The sequence below is a fragment of the Ochotona princeps genome, chromosome 7 (genome assembly GCF_030435755.1).
Source record: "Ochotona princeps isolate mOchPri1 chromosome 7, mOchPri1.hap1, whole genome shotgun sequence".
NCBI classification, from domain to species: Eukaryota; Metazoa; Chordata; class Mammalia; order Lagomorpha; family Ochotonidae; genus Ochotona; species Ochotona princeps.
In genome coordinates, this window is record NC_080838.1 from 17,176,154 (window position 1) to 17,195,210 (window position 19,057).

Sequence of the window (19,057 nt, forward strand, 5' to 3'; positions counted from 1 at the left end):
AGTGTTTACTGTGAGCTAGTGTAGACTTAGTAATAAGCAAAATGAAGAGGCTTTGCTTCCATGCATCCATTAAAATTTTTTTTTTAATTTATTTTAAAGGCAGAAAGAAGGGGATACAGAGGAGAAAGGAATTCTTTCATCTGCTGATTCACTTCCCAAATGGCTGCAATAGTCAGCATGACCAGGCTGAAGTGGAAGCTGGGAATTAGATCTGGGTCTTCCACGTGGCTGGCAAGGGCTCCAAGCACTTGCGCTATCCTCTACTGCCTTCCAAGCACTTTGGAAGGAAGCTGGGTCTGAAACAGGGCTGTCATGCCTCATACTGGAACTCCCGTGAGGGAAGCTTAGTGCTCGTGTAATCTGCTTTTTAACGGATAGCATTATAGTATTATAATCAACCTTTTTAAAGCTCTAGGCCACACTTTCATGGATCAGGTTTTAGCTAGGGGATCCTGGGTCTGAACCTTGTCATTCTCACTCCAGAGCCCCTGCTTCTGTAACACTTCTGCTTAGTAATTTACCCAACAAGGGGTATCTGCCACCACCACTATTATACAGAGGAACAAGTGGAGCATCTTTAGTTTACCGTCCTGCCCCAAATAATACATGAATCCAGGACAGAATCATGGACCTATGCTTTCTCAGCTAGGTTTATTTTTTAAGATTTTATTTTATATTTCAAATAGATTTTTAAAAAAATAGAATGGATTGAGAGGGGAAAAAACATGGGGGCAGACAAGTAAGGAATAGAAAATAAATACAAGTTAGCTGCTTGGTTAATTGTTTCATAATAACAACACACTGGTACATACACTGCCCTGTACAAAACACAGTAAAGTTTCAAAGATTGAAATGGTCCTTTAAAACCCTGAAGATTCGTTCTCTGGGATTTTGAATTTAGGCTAGTCCTTGTTTTCGGGTAATTCACTGGGCTTGTGGCATGGTTGCACCTGTAAGTAGATTGCAACATAAGAATGGCCACTTACATCCACCGGCAAATCCGAACACCGGAACAGTGTCGGTCGAGCCAGGTTTGGTCGTGACAAAAGCAGTACACAATATGAAATGCCAAGGTGAGGTTGCCTGTGCCAGATGTGACTGCAGCACCCAACCAGCACACGTGAGAACCATGAAGGGAGGGGGCAGGACCGGCAGCGGAATAAGGGGTGATTCCCTTGCTGAACAGCTATTCCCACCTGAGGGCGTGAGCTGGGATGGGGGTAGACCTTACTAGACAGGGCTACAACACCTGTGTGCCTCATGAGGACTAGATCAGGGAAGAACCAGGCTGGGCTGATTATTCCTACTGGTGCAATCTACAATTAGAGTGGGTGAGGGTTGTTGGGGCTTAGCCGCAGCATCAGCTGTCAGAAGCTGGCACTGGGGGCTAGTTCTGTCAAGTTAAACCACAGAACTACCTGGAGAGTGCATAATGTGGGAGTGGGAGTGGCCTGGGAGGGAAAGAGTGGGCTCCTCTCTGTTAGGTTACCATCCCCCATGGGAGGGCACAAAAACTAGGACAGGGGCTGGGGTGGCTAGATAGACATCCAGCAACATCCATGAAGGCTGGATAGTTGAGCTGGTTAGATGGGACATGGTTCTTATACCCATTGACATGTATGAGAACAGCAGGGGACTGGACTAGTCTGCTGCACATACTGGCAAACCAGGGTAGGGGGCAGGCCTGGTGGGTCACTCTGGCTGGGCTGCAGCCCCCACTGGCTTAAGTGAGGGCCGAGTATGTGCTGGGCAGAACCAGGCTTGACTGCAGCACCCATTGGTTCCAGTGGAAGACAGGGCTGGAAACAGAACCAACCCAGCAATTACAACTACCAGCTGATGGGGGTGATGAACTGTGCAGGGCCCTGTGCTCTCTAGTACATGCAAGAATCGGTCTGGGAACACCTCACACAAAGTCTCTTTGGGGATCCCCCAATCAAACTGCCAGACTCAGAACCCTAACCATGAAAAGACAGAGGACAGAAGTAGTCAATCAACCACCTCAGCTATATGTTGGCAGTGAAAAACTGGGCAAATGGAGACTCTAAGATGGACTATGTCAATCAGTGGATTCTTTTTTTCTTTCTCCTTTTTGAGCAATGTTAATATTTTCATCGTTTGTACTGACTCAACTTCTTTACTTTTGAGTCATCTTTGGTAATTTGTTTATATATACATATATTTTTTTATTGATTACATTGCAATATGTGACACAGTTTTATAGGCACTGGGATTCTCCCTACCCCTCCCCAAATTCCCAACCCCTCCCCATGGTGGATTCCTCCACCTTATTGCATTACCACAGTTCAACTTCAGTTGAAATTCTTTCATTGGAAGCATCTACCAGGCATAAAGTCTAGCATCTTATTGTCCAGATAAGTTCATCAGTTTCTTGGGGAGACCATCTCTGGTCTGAAGGTAGAGCTGGTAGAGTGGTTTTGATATTTCAACAGATCTGAATTGCTGCCACTCTCACCACTCCAAGCACAATGCGGTCATTGGAGAATCCACTGATAGACACAGTCCATCATAGAGTCTCTCTTTGCCCAGCATTTTCATTGCCATCATATAGTTGAGGTGGTTGATTGACTTGTTCTTTCCACTGTCATTTGATGGTTAGCGTTCTGAGTCTGAAAGCTCGATTGCGGGATCGAAACTTTGTGTGAGGTGTTCCCAGACCAGATTCTTGTATGTACTGGCAAGAACCGGGTCCGGCACAGTCCATTGCCCCGATCAGCTGGTGGTTGTAATTGCTGGGTTGGTTCTGTTTCCAGCCCTGTCTTCCACTGGAACCAATGGGTGTCGCAGTCAAGGCTGGTTCTGCCCAGCACATACTCGGCCCTCACTTAAGCCAGTGGGGGCTGCAGCCCAGCCGGAGTGACCCACAATAACCCCATCAGGCCTGCCCCCTACCCTGGTTTGCCAGTATGTGCAGCAGACTAGTCCAGTCTGTCCCACATCCCCTGCTGCTCTCATACATGTCAGTGGGTGTAAGAACCATGTCCCATCTAACCAGCTCAACTATCCAGCCTTCATGGATGTTGTTGGGTGTCTCTCTGTCTAGCCACCCCAGCCCCTGTCCTAGTTTTTGTGCCCTCCCATGGGGGATGGTAACCTAACAGAGAGGAGCCCACTCTTTCCCTCCCAGGCCACTCCCACTCCCACATTATGCACTCTCCAGGTGGTTCTGTGGTTTAACTTGACAGAACTAGCCCCCAGTGCCAGCTTCTGACAGCTGATGCTGCGGCTAAGCCCCAACAACCCTCACCCACTCTAATTGTAGATTGCACCAGTAGGAATAATCAGCCCAGCCTGGTTCTTCCCTGATCTAGTCCTCATGAGGCACACAGGTGTTGTAGCCCTGTCTAGTAAGGTCTACCCCCATCCCAGCTCACGCCCTCAGGTGGGAATAGCTGTTCAGCAAGGGAACCACCCCTTATTCCGCTGCCGGTCCTGCCCCCTCCCTTCATGGTTCTCACGTGTGCTGGTTGGGTGCTGCAGTCACATCTGGCACAGGCAACAACAGGCAGCCCCACCTTGGCATTTCGTATTGTGTACTGCTTTTGTCACAACCAAACCTGGCTCCACTCACACTCTGTTCCGGTGTTCGGATTTGCCGGTGGGTGATGTGAACTGATTGAGCCTGGTCTGCCCCCGACCCTTGCCTAATGTATGCCAGTGGGACACTTTCCATGACCTCTTGGCTGTATCCTTCCATGCTTCTTGAGCTTACCTGCTGGGTCTGTGTCCTGCCAGAGGAGTTGCCCAGGCTCCTCCATCAGAACCCCTCCAAGTGCCAGATTTTGCACATACCAGTGGGTCCATGAGCCAGCACTACTCAGTGCACCTCCTGTCCTAGCAGGAACAGTGGCTTTTCCTAGCTGGCCTTCAACCCATTCTGGTTCTTGCTGTTGGATGTTTCAGCCCAGCAATCATTGGATTCTTTAACGACCTCATCGTGCTTGGACCGGTGAGATTGGCAGCAATTCATAGCTGTTGAACTATCAAGACCACTTGAGCAAGACCCTCGGAGCAAGCCCCACATCCGGGACCTGCTGTGGGAGGGAGACTGGGTGGGGTTTCTCCCTTAAAATCCCCTTTTGCATCAGATATATGAAGGAAACAATAAAAAATAGAAAAGAATGGCCATTGAGCCCAGGCAGTGAATAGATGAAGTGTTTGGTGGCATGTGGCACATAATTACCAAAGTCCCTCCCTGCAATGCAATGCCACTGATGTAGGCTACAGTGTCCTTTTCTCAGTTGTGCTGCTCCAACCCCTGAGTAAGATACCCCACCAAGACCTGTTGCATCTCTTCAGACATGTCCTTGGTGTTCAAGCACTGTGAGCCTGAAGCAGGGGCTGGCTCATAGATGGGTCTCCCGGGGAAGGTACTGGTACTGCTCAGATCTGGGAGAGACAGCATGGCTCTTTTGGAGGGGTATCATTGCTTCTGAAAGTGCCGAGGGCCCCAGACCTCATTTTCTTTTTTCACCAAAGTTGTGATGTTTGCACTTGCCTCTATGTTTGGAGCTGTGTTCAAGTTTATGTCATCCCTACAATCAGAGCTGGTTTTCTGGTTTGTTCAATAAGGAAGGTTGCTTCCTAGTAGTGTCTGCTTAATAGGCTAGATGGAATCGATATTTTATTTGAAATGAGATTCCAGTGTGTCTGGTTAAGGTCTTGCTTTCAGCATGTCAGGGACCTCTACCAGTAGAGACTGGAGACAGGGTATGATGATCAGAAATACAAGACTTAAGAATAAAGGTTACACTCAAGGACCCTTGCTATTCCTTTTCATTTTTAAATGGAACTCTCTATTTTATGAGAAGCCATCCAGCAGTAAAATGGCCCCCCTAAAATTCACCAGGTCATCTCCAAATAGGGCCTTCTCTCGAGCTGCAGCAATTCCATGTGTGACGGGCTCCCACCCCTCTCTCCCACTGCTTCTACAATGTCCAGCAACTTTGCCAAAGAGTCCTGAACAGAAAGATTTGCTCTTCTTTCTCCCTCCCTGCATGTGCCACGCTACCCTTATCTCTGTGATGCTGCTGGTACCCCTCGCAGCCCAGACTGGTGTCCCATTGTCACTCAACAGGCTCTCCCCAGTGCCTCTGATAACTAAAATCACAGGCACTGACTCTTGGTGGCTTTCAGATGAGTTAGTTTTCTAGTAAACAAATACCTGGAATTAGCAGACCTTTCTTAACTGGGCCTCTTAAATGCATCTGCTTAAGTGGTTATAACACTCTATGGAAGCAGTTCCACCACTCCCATGAGTGGGAGTGTAAAGTGGAATGGCCAGATCAGGCATTCTTCATGGGCAGGGAGGCCGACTCAACTCATTTCTCCTAGCCCCTGGGAATTTAGCCATAGAGTCATTCATTTACCTTGCTATTATTTATCAGCCACTGCTAAAACCAGCCCACTGGATACAGCCTGCATATATACAGAAAGCAAATCAAAAAAGATGCCCAATATATTGGTGTGTTTGGTGGTGGTGGGAGTTGAATGGATAAAACATAAAACTTCCTAGTGTAACTAAAGGCTGAGAAGTGAACCCCAAAAATAAGCAACTACTAACCAGGGGCCAGGGAGTCATGAGGGAGAAGTATTTCATAAGACAGGAAAACAGCATCCTAGGGCAGGAGGAAGCTTGACAGATAATGAACTGGAAGAGATTTTGGAAAATTGCTACAAAGTGAATCATGCAAGAGGGAGTGCAGGGGGATGCTCAATACCGAGGTAAAAAGATGCACTTGGAAAGGTGAGCAGGAGTCAGGTGGAGCTGGCAGGAGCCAGGATGGGGTTGGCCAAAATTAGTAGAAGGTACTACATGGTTACCAACTGAAAAGGCAATGAAATTTTTGGAAAATCTCTTGTCAAGAAAGGCAAAAGATTGAGAGCAATGCAACAAATAAAAGAGTCCATGGCAGAGTAAGTAGAGCAGTCATGTAAAAGACTGGTGCTACAATCTAGCAAGAGATTATGGTGTCCTGGCCTGGGAGAGGGACAGTCAGGTGGGAGGTGAGTGAGCAGGAAAGAGGGATGCTTTGGAGACAAAAGCTGTGGAACCTGGTGAGCAATGCTGTAGGAGGTTCCTAGACAAGTGCTCTAGGTTCTGACTTGGGTACCTAGGTGGATACTAAGAGGAGCAGCAATGGTGAGGATCATGTTTAATGTTGCAGAAGCTGGTATGCTCAGTGTTGAGACATGCTGGGTTTTTGTTGTTCATCAGATACCAGGGAGGAGGGAAGTGAGAAGGATTCAACAGAGAGGGTTGGACAGGGTGTATTACTTGGGAGGGGTGTTAGCCTAGAGAAGACAGTTGATGCTGTTCCAAAAAATATGAAAATAGTCTAGAAAGGTAAGTAGAGTGAGCAAAAAAGAGATCTTAAGGTAGGAACATTAAAGGAACCCCATAATTTAGAAGAAAGAACTGGACAAAGAGTAGACAGGCAGAAAGGAGTGTATCCAGAAGAGTGTGATATCACAGAAACTTGCCTTTAGGAGAGAGGATTTCAGAACCAAAATGTGCTGTGAGGTGAAATGAAATGGCAACTGGGAGGAAGTGTAGGATGGAGTTAAACCTTACTCCAGTTCTGTGCCATCTAGTACCAAAGCCAATATTCTTAAGAGTTTCTCAGTTGCCTTAAACTATGATAGATTTAATTCTTTGTTTTTCTCCAGTAAGAGGCAACAAAAAAATCAACACAAGTAAGAATGTCATTTATAGGTGTGATACATTTGATCCATGTTTCATGTCATTTAGAAAATGACAACAAGCAATGCTTCCCTACGATACCTTGTTTTCCACCCTCGAAGTACCTCTTAGTCTTATAAGCTCTGCTTTTAGATAGTCTTCCATAGAATTTGAACTGCAGCATTGCCTGAACTTAAAATTAGAAGTTTCATCTCTTTTTTTATGTGTTCTAAACCACTTAAAACTTGGCTCAGGGGCTGATGTGACACAATGGGTTAAGCTGCCTCTTGCAACACAGGCATCCCAGATTGAAATGCCAATTCAAATCTTAGTTGTTTGGCTTCCTTTCCAGCTTCCTGTTAATGATCAGGGAAAGTAGATGGGGATGACCCAAGTACTTGGGATCGTGCCACCAACATGGGTGACTAGGCTGGAGTTCCTGGGTTCTGGCTTTGGCTTAGCCCGACCATGACTGTTGTGGCCCTTTGGGAAGTGAGCCACCGGATAGAAGATCTCTGTGTCTCCCTCTCTTTCACTCTTTGTCATGTGTCTGCCACTCTTTTACATAAATACATAAATCTTAATAACAACAACAAAAAACTTGGTTCATAGCAATGCATATTATGATGCTGAAAGAGTCAAATATGATTAAGAAATTTAATTATCCTCTTTCCTGTTTCTTTTTTAGCTACAAGAGACTGTGAAAAGGAAGTTGGAAGGAGCCCGATCGCCACTTAATGGAGACCAGCAGAATGGTGCTTGTGATGGGAGTTTTTCTCCAACTAGCAAGCGAATTCGAAAGGACATTCCTGCTGGGATGGAAGCCATCAACAATTTGCCCAACAGCATGCCACTACCTTCAGCTTCTCCTCTTCACCAACTTGACCTGAAGCCTTCTTTGCCTTTGCAGAACAGTGGAACACACTCTTCTGGGCTCCTGGAAGATCTAAGCAAGAATGGTAGGCTCCCTGAAATCAAGCTTCCCGTCAATGGCTGCAGTGACCTGGAGGACAGCTTCGCCATCTTGCAGAACAAGGACCTCAAGCAAGAACCTCTAGATGACCCCACTTGCATAGACACATCAGAAACATCTCTTTCCAATCAGAACAAGCTCTTCTCGGACATTAACCTGAATGATCAGGAGTGGCAAGAATTAATAGATGAACTGGCCAACACGGTTCCTGAAGATGACATCCAGGACCTATTCAATGAGGACTTTGAGGGGAAGAAGGAGCCAGAATTCTCGCAACCAGCCACGGAGACCCCTCTCTCCCAGGAGAGTGCGAGCGTGAAGAGTGACCCCTCTCACTCTCCTTTTGCACATGTGTCCATGGGGTCTCCCCAAGCCAGGCCCTCCTCGTCTGGTCCTCCCTTCTCCACCGTCACCCCAGCCACCAATTTACCTTCGGTTGCCAGCACTCCTGCAGCATCAAACCCTGACAGCTCACCAGCAAACTGTGCTGTCCAGTCCCCCCCAACTCCAAACCAAGCGCACACTCCCGGCCAAGCTCCCCCTCGGCCTGGAAATGGTTATCTCCTTAATCCTGCAGCAGTGACTGTGGCTAGTTCCGGCCCCGTGACTGTGCCCAGCTCCGACATGTCTCCAGCAGAGCAGCTCAAGCAGATGGCTGCACAGCAGCAGCAGAGGGCCAAACTCATGCAACAGAAGCAGCAGCAACAGCAACAGCAGCAGCAGCAGCAGCAACAGCAACACTCCAATCAGACTTCAAATTGGTCTCCCCTAGGACCTCCATCCAGTCCATATGGCACAGCTTTTACTGCAGAGAAACCAAATAGCCCAATGATGTACCCCCAAGCCTTTAACAACCAAAACCCTATAGTGCCTCCCATGGCAAACAACCTGCAAAAGACAACACTGAATAACTACCTCCCTCAAAATCACATGAATATGATCAGTCAGCAGCCAAATAACTTGGGTACAAACTCCTTAAGCAAACAGCACAATATTCTCACTTATGGCAACACTAAACCCCTGACCCACTTTAATGCAGACTTAAGTCAGAGGATGACCCCACCAATGGCCAACCCCAACAAAAACCCCTTGATGCCCTACATCCAGCAGCAGCAGCAGCCGCCACCGCCACAGCCGCAGCAGCCTCCACCACCGCAGCTCCAGACTCCCAGGGCACACCTGAGTGAGGAGCAGAAACGCATGCTTCTCATGAAGCAGAAAGGAGTGATGAATCAGCCCATGGCTTACACAGCTCTTCCATCCCACGGCCAGGTAAGTGTAAAAACGAGATGCACTTGGAGAAGCAGGCAGTGCATTGCAGGCTGGCGCTGCATGATGCTCTGACCCCAGCTGCAGTGGGGTCTAATTACCTGCAGAAGCCCTCCTTGTGCTCCCTCGGATACTTGGGAGGTTTGCATAATTTTCTCCTTTCTTTTGAGAGATGGAAAAAAAATAATAAGGTGGCATGGTAAACTTCCCTGTATGTGATTGCCCAGGAAGCAAACACCTTTTTTTCTTAACCAAATAGTATATGAAATTCTCACTCTGCAGGAGTCAAGCTGCAGCAGTCACATGGTAGGTACCACCCCGAGCTTCTTACTCAGGTCGTCCTAGGGGCTTAGGGCTGGAGTAGAAGGCAGGCAGGTGACATCTGGGTCTAACTACAGTGGTTTTACAAGGCCCTGAGCAACCTTCAGCTATCTTAATGAATTATGGATGATAAAAAATTATTCCTGACATTCACATGTGGACATGTTTGCTGTATCTTCAGAGGATAGGTTTTGGCGCAACCACTCAATGTTAAACAGCTATTGCTGTAGGAGCAATAGTTAGAAGCTACTGCAGTTTCATTATTTTGAGAGTATGATAAAACCTGATCAATTTGTTGCCTCTATTTCATGAAAATTTTGTGGATAATATGTCATACTGCTGGATTAAAGACAAAGTTTTCTTTTGGCTATTGTCTTCTCTCCTGATATCCTAGTTTAGAGCGAGGGAGGGCCTAGGCTCTCAATTGATGCATGATAAAAAAAAAAAAAAGCAAAACAAAACAACAACAACAAAAACGTTTTAAAGAGTGATACTGTTTGGAGAGTGCTTACCCATGAACTAACATTTTACTGCCCTCACCTTAGCCAGCAACCACTAGTCAGAGTTCTAACACAGGAGTGGGGAAGAACAGTCTTGTACTGATACTCATGGATGAAGTCAGGAGGGTCCATGCTGCTGCCAGTTGCTACTCTATGCTTGTAGAATGTCGATGTGGGAATTCTAGGAGATTTTGTGTAAGTCTTCACTTGGGAGGCTGACATGTTCAAAACTAGTGGCTGGATGACTGTCTAGTGTCGGGTGCCTTGGCTGCAAGGGGGAGCAAATTAGACAGCTCCTGCTGAGTTTGGAGGCTGTTTGCATACTGCATCACCTTGAATGCCATGCCCCACCCTACTCTCACTCCCCCACCCCTGCCTGAGCTGGACGGACCCTGCAGGGCTGGAGGTGGTGCTGGCCTGCAGAGACAGGCCTCGGCTCTGTGGCTTCATTCTTGTCCTTCACAGCCTTCCAACCCCAAAAACCTTGCCGTGGCTTCTTGCCTGCACATGCTAGCTACCTCTAAGGAAACTCTGGATAAATAAGGGTGTAGCTTGATTGACATGAACTGTGAGCAGTGGCTGGCAGAAGAACATCACTGAAATGTAGGCTTCTATGTTTTATCTTGGTTTCATTTAAATGTCTCTGTATTATATATGTATGTACATGACTATATGAAAATCCACTGTTTTGTGCATCTCCAGATGAAGTTCTGAAGCAGGCAGCAAGAGCATCAAAACACAGGGATGTTTATGGTAGCCCACATGGATCAGGCAAGCTACCAGAAAACAGTCTCTTGTTAATATAAATTCTGTTTCTACATTCACTGCTTTCACACCAGTTACAGTGAAATATTCCCCTGAGTCAGGCAGAAGGTGCTTAATTACAGCTCACTGGCTGTGTAGACTTGAGGGTACAATGATGCACCCCATCAAACCCCAGCTTCCAACACACACACACACACACACACACACACACACACCTCTTCCAGAATGTGCAAACTTAGGACAAAGTATCTGTCTTTGCTGGAACATGAATATCAAAGCTTCTCATTTTGTGTCTTATGCTTACCTAACTATGCATGAGTCACTGAAGTCTCAAGTTTTCAAAGGGCTCAGTGAGGTGAAAAAACAGAAGGGATGGTTTTCTGGGTTAAATCTATGCGTTCCTCCCTCCCCTTAATTGTGGAGAATTTTCAGAGTGGACAGAATCTTCCTTTTGGAGGCCTTACTAGAATAATTGCTTCATAATGTCATAAAGAACCTTTAGGGAAAAGCCTGGTTTTTAATGAAATAGTAACTCACCACTGTTTGAAACAAGCTTAAAAACATAGGCATAAACATGTAACTGTGTTTCTGCAAACATGACATTTATTTCATGTTTGTATCTGATGATGTAGCAGTACTTGCTTAGCTCTCTGCATAGTTAATTACACTCCATGCAAGTAAATTACACAAATACTAGCATGAACCACAGGTGAGATATGAAATATAATTATGCATTGATGTTGAATTTTGTTTTCTGCTGTTGCTGGTGAAAATCACTTCATTCTTTGTTGGTTATAAGGATCTTGGTCAATGTTTGGTTTTAATGATTGATCTGAGGACAAAAACCAATAAAGAATAAGAGAATTTTGAACACATTTATTTTAAGGAAATTAACGCCCTTAGATGTTTGCTTGTTCGAAACACTTGTGGAAAATGTCATTTCTTCCAGAAATGAATAGAAATTTACACACTTTCTGAATATATCTCATAAAAAAGAGAATATAAAATAGAAAGTATTTTTCCAAAATGTTAAATGTGTCTTATCTAGTAATTCCACTTCTCAAAATTTACATACTTTTTCCTGTAATCAGAGGGTTGAACAAAAGTTAGGGTCATATTGTTACTTATGATGGTGAAAAATCAGAATTGAAATAGGTATTTTAGAAAACTAATGTATAACTTTTAATATGAAAGAATGATTACTCAAAGAAAGCAGTTTATAAATGTTACAGTCTAAATTGTGTTTTCTAATATGGGTAGAAAAATAGCAAATGAAATGTTAGAATCCAGATTTCTTTTTGGAAAGAAATCATTTTTGTGTCTCTCCTTACCTGTTACAAGATTTTCTGGATTTCTATCATGCATGTGTAAGCTCTATCATCCAGATGCTTTCTTAAAGAAATGAAACTACCTATTTTTTAGAAAGACACTAGTTTTTCTAAAGATGATAGTTTTTAAATAATCTTTCTTAGATTGGCCAATTGGTAATGCCATTATTTTCTGTTTCTGTATATGTAGTAATTGTGGATACCTGTTGTAGTGAATGCTCTCAAATCTTCAGCATTCACCTTTGCTTTTGTTTTCCCACATTCCCTTTTCACCCCTTAACATTTCCTTCTGATTCCTATGTAACTAGCTATAGTAGCAACAAGAAAACCATCAGTAAAACTTCCACCATGTTTAGATATTCTCTGCTTTGTGTTTTGTTTTGTTGCTTTGATCATTTTCCATTCTCTCTCTCTTAATCCCCCTTTCCTCTCTCCCTCCCTCTTTCTGTGCGTATTGAGAATTTTGTTATTGGACTTCCAGATTGCTAATTTTGTAAATATATTTCTATGATGAATGAGAATTCAACCTGGTTTGTATCTACCTATTGCCTTTTGATAGCCCCGTTGTTCCTTTAGAAAAGGATCAATCCCTTTATTCTTGCCCCCTCTCAGTTTGGGCTAATTTCGGCATAGGGCCTCATATTATTTTTCTGAAGCATAGAGATGTTGAATAAATAGTTTTATGGCAGTTGTCACAATTTGAGCCAAAAATACGTTTACAGTTGATTGCCAGTGCCAGTGGGGAAAACATTAGCATAGTCCACACAGAGCTGCTTTTGAGATCAAATGGAAAAACTGGAAAGGCAGGTCTACAAGGGCTCCTTTGATAACAGGTGATTTAAGGGGACCTTGGTGAAACAACAGTGAGATTACTGGGCAGGCTGACTCAACCCCTGGGTGTGAAAAACAATAATGGAACAACTATGGAAAAAATAACCCCCAAACCAATAACTGCCTTTTGGGTCAAGGAATGTCACAGGCCTACCTTCCGATAGCCCAAGAATAATTCCTAAGTGGAAGAGTGAATATGAAAAATGTCCACAACATGATGCACAGAATGAGAGTTCTGTGTGTTTGGTTGTGTCTACCATACTAATGATATGGATACAACCATAGATACATACACAGAGGTAGATATAGATACTGATATATAGAAAAACATTTTTACAAACTGCTTTCCCTTTCTAGTTTTATTTTACCAAGATGTGTGAGGTGTCCTGTGTGGCACATTAGAAGCATTTTAACCATAAAAATTGCAGAAAGAACAAAACTGCAGTATTCATAACCATCATAGAAGTCTGTTTTGCAGATACGTTTTCCTTAACTTTAAGGACTTTGCATCCCTCTGCTCAGCTTCTTCAAGATATATATTATTTACTTTATCCTAGTAATGCATGCATATCTTTCAGAAAGTCAAGTAGTGCTACAGGGTTCATGATGAGAAGCAGTAGTGCTGTGCTTTGCTTAGTCTGTTTATAACTTCTGTTTGCCAAAGGCAACCACTTCAATTCATTAAGTTGTCTGCCCATTTATCCTAATAAATGGCTGTCTCTCGATTTTTCAGTGATTTGATTCTGCAGGATGAGAATTTTACTCTCACACATATGCAATTTACCCTACCCCAACACAGTCTCCTTTTACTTCTTTCCCAATACTTTTAAGAAAAAAAAAAATCCATGTCACAAATTGTGATTTAAGAAGTATTCCCTATTTACCTAACTAATTTTGCGTAGTGCCTCTTCGTTCAGTTTCATAGGATGCCATGATTGTGGTTCCTGTACATCTTCATGGTTTTTCTTAGGATTCATAATTTCTTTTGCTATTTTTCTTTCCTTTTCCTTATCCCTGCATTTCCTTCCTTTCCCTTTTTTCTCACTTGCTTTGGTGCCTCTGTAGAATGCTCCCCGACATTTGCCTGCTTCTAACGCCTGCTTTCTTGGCCTATGCCTTAACTGACATCTTGAAGCTGCCCTTTGCCATCATTTCCGGATAGCTTTTCCACCCTCTTGTGCTGCATTAGCTGATTTTAAGATCCCTCCGTCCTTCTATGACTATGTCCTTACATTGATGGAACACATCTTCATGGTTTCTTGTGAAAGAATACACGAGAGATTTGCTTTCTAGTCTGTCATTTTGTGAATGGTTCTAACATTACATTTGATTGATTATTTATATGATGCAGAATTAAAGTTGAGAAAATATATCCAGTTAGAATTTTGCAGACATTTCTTCTTTTTTTAAAGATTTATTTATTTTATTACAAAGTCGGATATACAGAGAGGAGGAGAGACAGAGAGGAAGATCTTCTGTCCAATGATTCACTCCCCAAGTGAGCTGCAATGGACCGATGCGCGCCAATCCGAAGCCAGGAACCAGGAAAAACCTCTTCCGGGTCTCCCACGCGGGTGCAGGGTCCCAAAGCCTTGGGCCATCCTCGACTGCTTTCCCAGGCCACAAGCAGGGAGCTGGACGGGAAGTGGAGCTGCCGGGATTAGAACCAGCGCCCATATGGGATCCCGGGGCTTTCAAGGCGAGGACTTTAGCCACTAGGCCAAGCCGCCGGGCCCGACATTTCTTCTTAAACCACTGATTTTCCTACTATTGAAAAGGTCAGTGATGCTTGGATCCTGCATCCTACATATGTAAATCATGGATTCACATCTCCTCTTTATCCCTGAAATTTTAACTTGATGCAGCTCTTTTGTATTCACATAGTGAATGTAGTACTGTAAACTTCTAAATGTATATCCTTTAAGATCTGTTTTTTTGTTTTGGCATTCTTCCTTTGATCATTTATTTTTCCCTTTTCTCTTTGTTCAATTTTCTAGAACTTTTATTCATATGAAGTCCCTTATATTATGATCTAATTTTCCTCTATTTTCTATTTTCTTAGCCATTTTCATATTGTTCTACATTGTTTGATATTTCTTTCACTTTGTCTTCCAGACTTGATACTAAATATTTCCTTTTATTAATCATATCTAATTTCTACAGGCTCTTTCTTATACTCTGACTTGCCAATCTAAGGATATTAATGATCATTTTCAGTTGTCTGGTTGCACTCCCTGATTTGCCTCTGTTTTTCCTAAGTACCCTTCTATTCATGTTTCTCTTGTTCTCTGTTCTTTTACTAGAAGCTGTTCTCTGCTCTGTTTTTGCAAGAGTGAGACACAATAAAGCTGGCTAGTTGCTGTTTGTTCATACAGAAGGCTGTAAATGTGATGCTTACTGTAAGGTGACTAGGTGACTGGGTTAGAGTCTGACCATTGCACTGGGTCACTTCCTGCAGATTGTTATGCCTTGGTCAGCCAGAACAGACCCTCCCAGGCTCATTGCTGAGGGCGGTAAATCTGGGTGCTAGTTTCTGGACTTGAGCAGGGGCAAGGAACTAGCTGATGGTGATGAAGGTGAGAGATGTCTCCGTGAAGACTGTGTAGACTTTCATTTGATCTCCTTGTTGTGATGTGAATTCTCTACTTGCCTCTGTCAGACCTGTGCCTTGGTCCATTTTCTGTTGCTCAAGTACCTGAGGCTGAGCCAATTGTGAAGAACAGAAGTGTACTTTAGTTTCTCAGTTCTGGTGCCTGCCTATACTCTGGTGAGGGCTCCATGGTCCATGGCATCATCACAGTGGTGGTGCATGAGTGCAAGAAGAGGGCACCTGGCTGGACAGGAAGCCAGACATGCTCATTATTCTAATGAGAACAAACATTCTGCCTCAGTCTTTTCCAAAGGCGGAGTCCCCAGTGACCTACTTCCCCTGCATGAGGACCCCTGTTAAAGCTTTTATCACCCCCCTCAACACAGGAACGCTTGGAAGACAAGCTACATCCTTGCTGTAACAGCAGCCTGGGATCCAGGAATATAGACTGGTGACTCCTCTCTCCAAAGTAATGCACCTTCATTTCTTCACTCTGAGGAAGGGTGTAAGCCACATCTCCTCATTCCACGGGACCTCAGGATGCCTCTGAGGCCAAAGTCACCAAAGTGCTTAAGGCATTCCTTAGCTGAAACCATCTTGTGTGATGGTTGGCTTCCCTTCTACAGGAATATGTGATTTTCTTTAGCTGCTAATTCATTGACCACTTAGCCATCTCATTTTTTTCTTCCAAAATTCTGTTGACATCACTTGATTGCTGTTGCCATCTCCAATTTTTGTTCTTGTATGCTTTCATTATTTTTATTCCTTTATTTCCGTTGTCCAGAGAGATTGGAAAAAGCTAAGATCAATGTGGGCATTCACTCTACTAGTGGCCCCTTGAGTAACTGTCAGCACTTTTCTGCTTGAATATTGAATATTATACAATGTTAAAATGTTTCTCTCACAGAAAATTCCGCATTACTTGTTTGTAAGACTTGGAACTTTAACACGGCAGATTTAAAAAACCTCAAGTGTTTTGTTAACACAAAGTATACAAAGGTCAAATGCATGTATTCAAAAGGACTGAAGTGTCAACATGATCATCATACTATCTGAGAACAAGAACTTGTGATTAGAGCCATTGATTCGTTTTCAGAATTTTGAAAATATTGACTAACTTCAAGGACTATAAAACAGTTTAGGTTCTATGACCCTGACTAAGCCGATCGTATCTGGCAACTCAGGTACAAGGTAAAATATTGATGGAACACTCATCACTGATGGAATGCAAGCCCTCCCAGCCCAGGGAAATCAGTGGACAGAAGAGCACCAAAAGTCCAGATAATAAATGAAATGTCCTGTTGATAGGTAAAATAAATCATTCCCATGCACATCCTGGCCTGTGTGGAAAATCCTGGTTGATATTTCACTGCAATCTTAGAAATGCAAAGATTGTATTTCTAAGAGAAAATAACCTAAGTGAAAATGAAAAGTTTGAGGAAAGGAATTAGTTTTCTAATGGTATTGTGGAATAAAGGGAGTTTAATTGGAGCCCAATGAGAATTCTCTAAAAAGGATTTGTGTGTGTGTGTGTGTGTGTGTGTGTGTGTTTTCTTTTTTGAGACAAGAACATTCTTGTTTACTAAGAAAGCTTATAACCCATCAGACAGTGGTTCTGAAACATTTATGGGGCCCGGCAGCGTGGCCTAGCGGCTAAAGTCCTAGCCTTGAAAGCCCCTGGATCCCATATGGGCGCCGGTTCTAACCCCGGCAGCTCCACTTCCCGTCCAGCTCCCTGCTTGTGGCCTGGGAAAGCAGTTGAGGACGGCCCAAAGCCTTGGGACCCTGCACCCGCGTGGGAGACCCGGAAGAGGTTCCTGGTTCCCGGCTTCGGATCGGCACGCACCAGCCGTTGTGGCTCACTTGGGGAGTGAATGATCGGACGGAAGATCTTCCTCTCTGTCTCTCCTCCTCTCTGTATATCCGGCTTTCCAATAATAATAAATCTTTAAAAAAAAAATTATGGGCCAAAGAACCACCTGGGGAAAATGTTCCTGACGCAGGTAATCAGAATCCACTGCCAAATCCCTAGGTCTCAGATGAGGCCTGGGAATGTGCACTTTGATAAGCAACACCACCCTCCACCCCCCATACAAAAACACTAACACTGCTGTTTTCTGATAGAGAAATGGTACATAATACCAAACTGTAGCTAAAGCAGCCCACGAATGTTAAATACTTGTATCTGCTTAAATATGGCTATTACAGTCCTGTTGATTTCCTTAGTAGAATAAAGCAGTACATCATCCATCCCGTCTGCTCCCTGTCCTGCTAGCATGACAAGGGGTGGGCTGGCCCTTGTCTGTGCAGAAGATTGGTTGATCCGATTTCCTTCGCAGGACCCATAGAGGTAGTGCCTGTGTGTGTTGAGCTGCTCTCCTCAAAGTCTGTAGGAGAAGAGATTGCAGTGGAATGGGCAGTGTGTGCAACAAAGGCACCACAAGGCTTATCAGAGCAAGGCTGCCCTCTGTCAGTCAACAGGGCCACAGCTCACCATGTTCTGTGTTCTGATGCATGGTTACCCTTAGAATGTGCCAGAGAACATTCCCCAGTGTTCCTGGGCTTTGAGGTATTGCCTCAATCAGAGGCCCAGTTTCATTCCACTTCCTGAGTTGTCCTTTTTCCCCTCTTTTCAAGGTGCCTTATCCTACACCCAGGGCCCCACTCAATGCTGTCTGGGGCTATGTTCACCAGGAAGGGGGAAGGCCCAGCTCTCTCTTGTTTCCTGGCAGGAGTCTAAGGGCCTAACCCAATAAAGGAGTTGTGAAACTCAACCAATCATGCCGCCATGTGTATTCAATCCTAGGATTCTGAATATTTAGCTCAAAGAGAGATACCAAAAAACAGAGAGGGTCTAGCAAGGGACAGCGTAGTGAAAAAGATAAGAAGTCCATATAAGGCAGCCCAGGGTAAGAGCTTTGCTACTAAATTCTACATTGAGGATCACTCAGCTGAGAGAAGGGAGAGGGACTGTACAACCCAGATAGATCAAAGTAACTGCCCAAGGGGAAGTAAGCTTTAGGACAGACCAGAATGAGTAAGAAACAGATGGACAGAGGTGGGGGAAGCCCTCTGCTGGAGGCAGAGGATTGCTCCCAAAGCCAGCAGTTCAGATTCCAGCCTGTCTGGAGGGGAGGCCCTGGTCAGAGACGAATGCAATGAGATTTGAACAGAACAATGAAGGTACTTTCTACTGTTTCAAGTGGGAGATAGGATGAATCTCTATCTGGATGGGTCAATTAAAATGTAAGGGAGAAACAGGGAGAAGGGCATTGAGAGAAAGAAGTAAAGAACTTGGTGACTGTGTAACAAGATGAAAGGGAACGGAATCAACCATTGTGGTCATGAGTTTGACTATTAGGATGGTATAACAAACTCTGAAGTGATCAAATCTTACGTTCAATTGGAAGCAATTCAAACACTTGTTTATGCAACTTATCATTTGTCTTATTCTTTTGATTGATAGATCCCAACTGTTGAAGTATTGTTCCACACTCAGAAAAAGATATGAAAAAGTTCCTGGTTAAGTTTTAAAAGTTTCTGCCAGGCACAGACACTTGACACTGGGTTAAGATGCTGCCTGGGGCTCGCGCATCCCATATCAGAATGCCTGGGTTGGAGTCCTGGTTCCTCTCACAATTCTAGGTTTCTGCTCAGCGTATGCTGGGAGGAAGCAGGTGATGGCTCAAGCCTGTGGGTCTCTGTCCACATTGGAGACCCAGATTCCATTCTGGGTTCCCATCCTTGGCCTGACTAGCCCTGGCTCTGTTGTGCTCA

At 44.3% G+C, this 19,057-nt stretch overlaps 1 protein-coding gene across 1 annotated transcript in view; it reads left to right on the top strand.

The window, feature by feature from the left end:
- MAML3 (mastermind like transcriptional coactivator 3) overlaps nt 1–19,057 on the top strand; it is a 450,207-nt gene that overhangs the window by 269,145 nt on the left and 162,005 nt on the right. Inside the window, exon 2 of the mRNA XM_036494970.2 lies at nt 7,392–8,948. Coding sequence (XP_036350863.2) covers nt 7,392–8,948 — 1,557 coding nt within the window. The remainder of the gene's footprint in view (nt 1–7,391; nt 8,949–19,057) is intronic.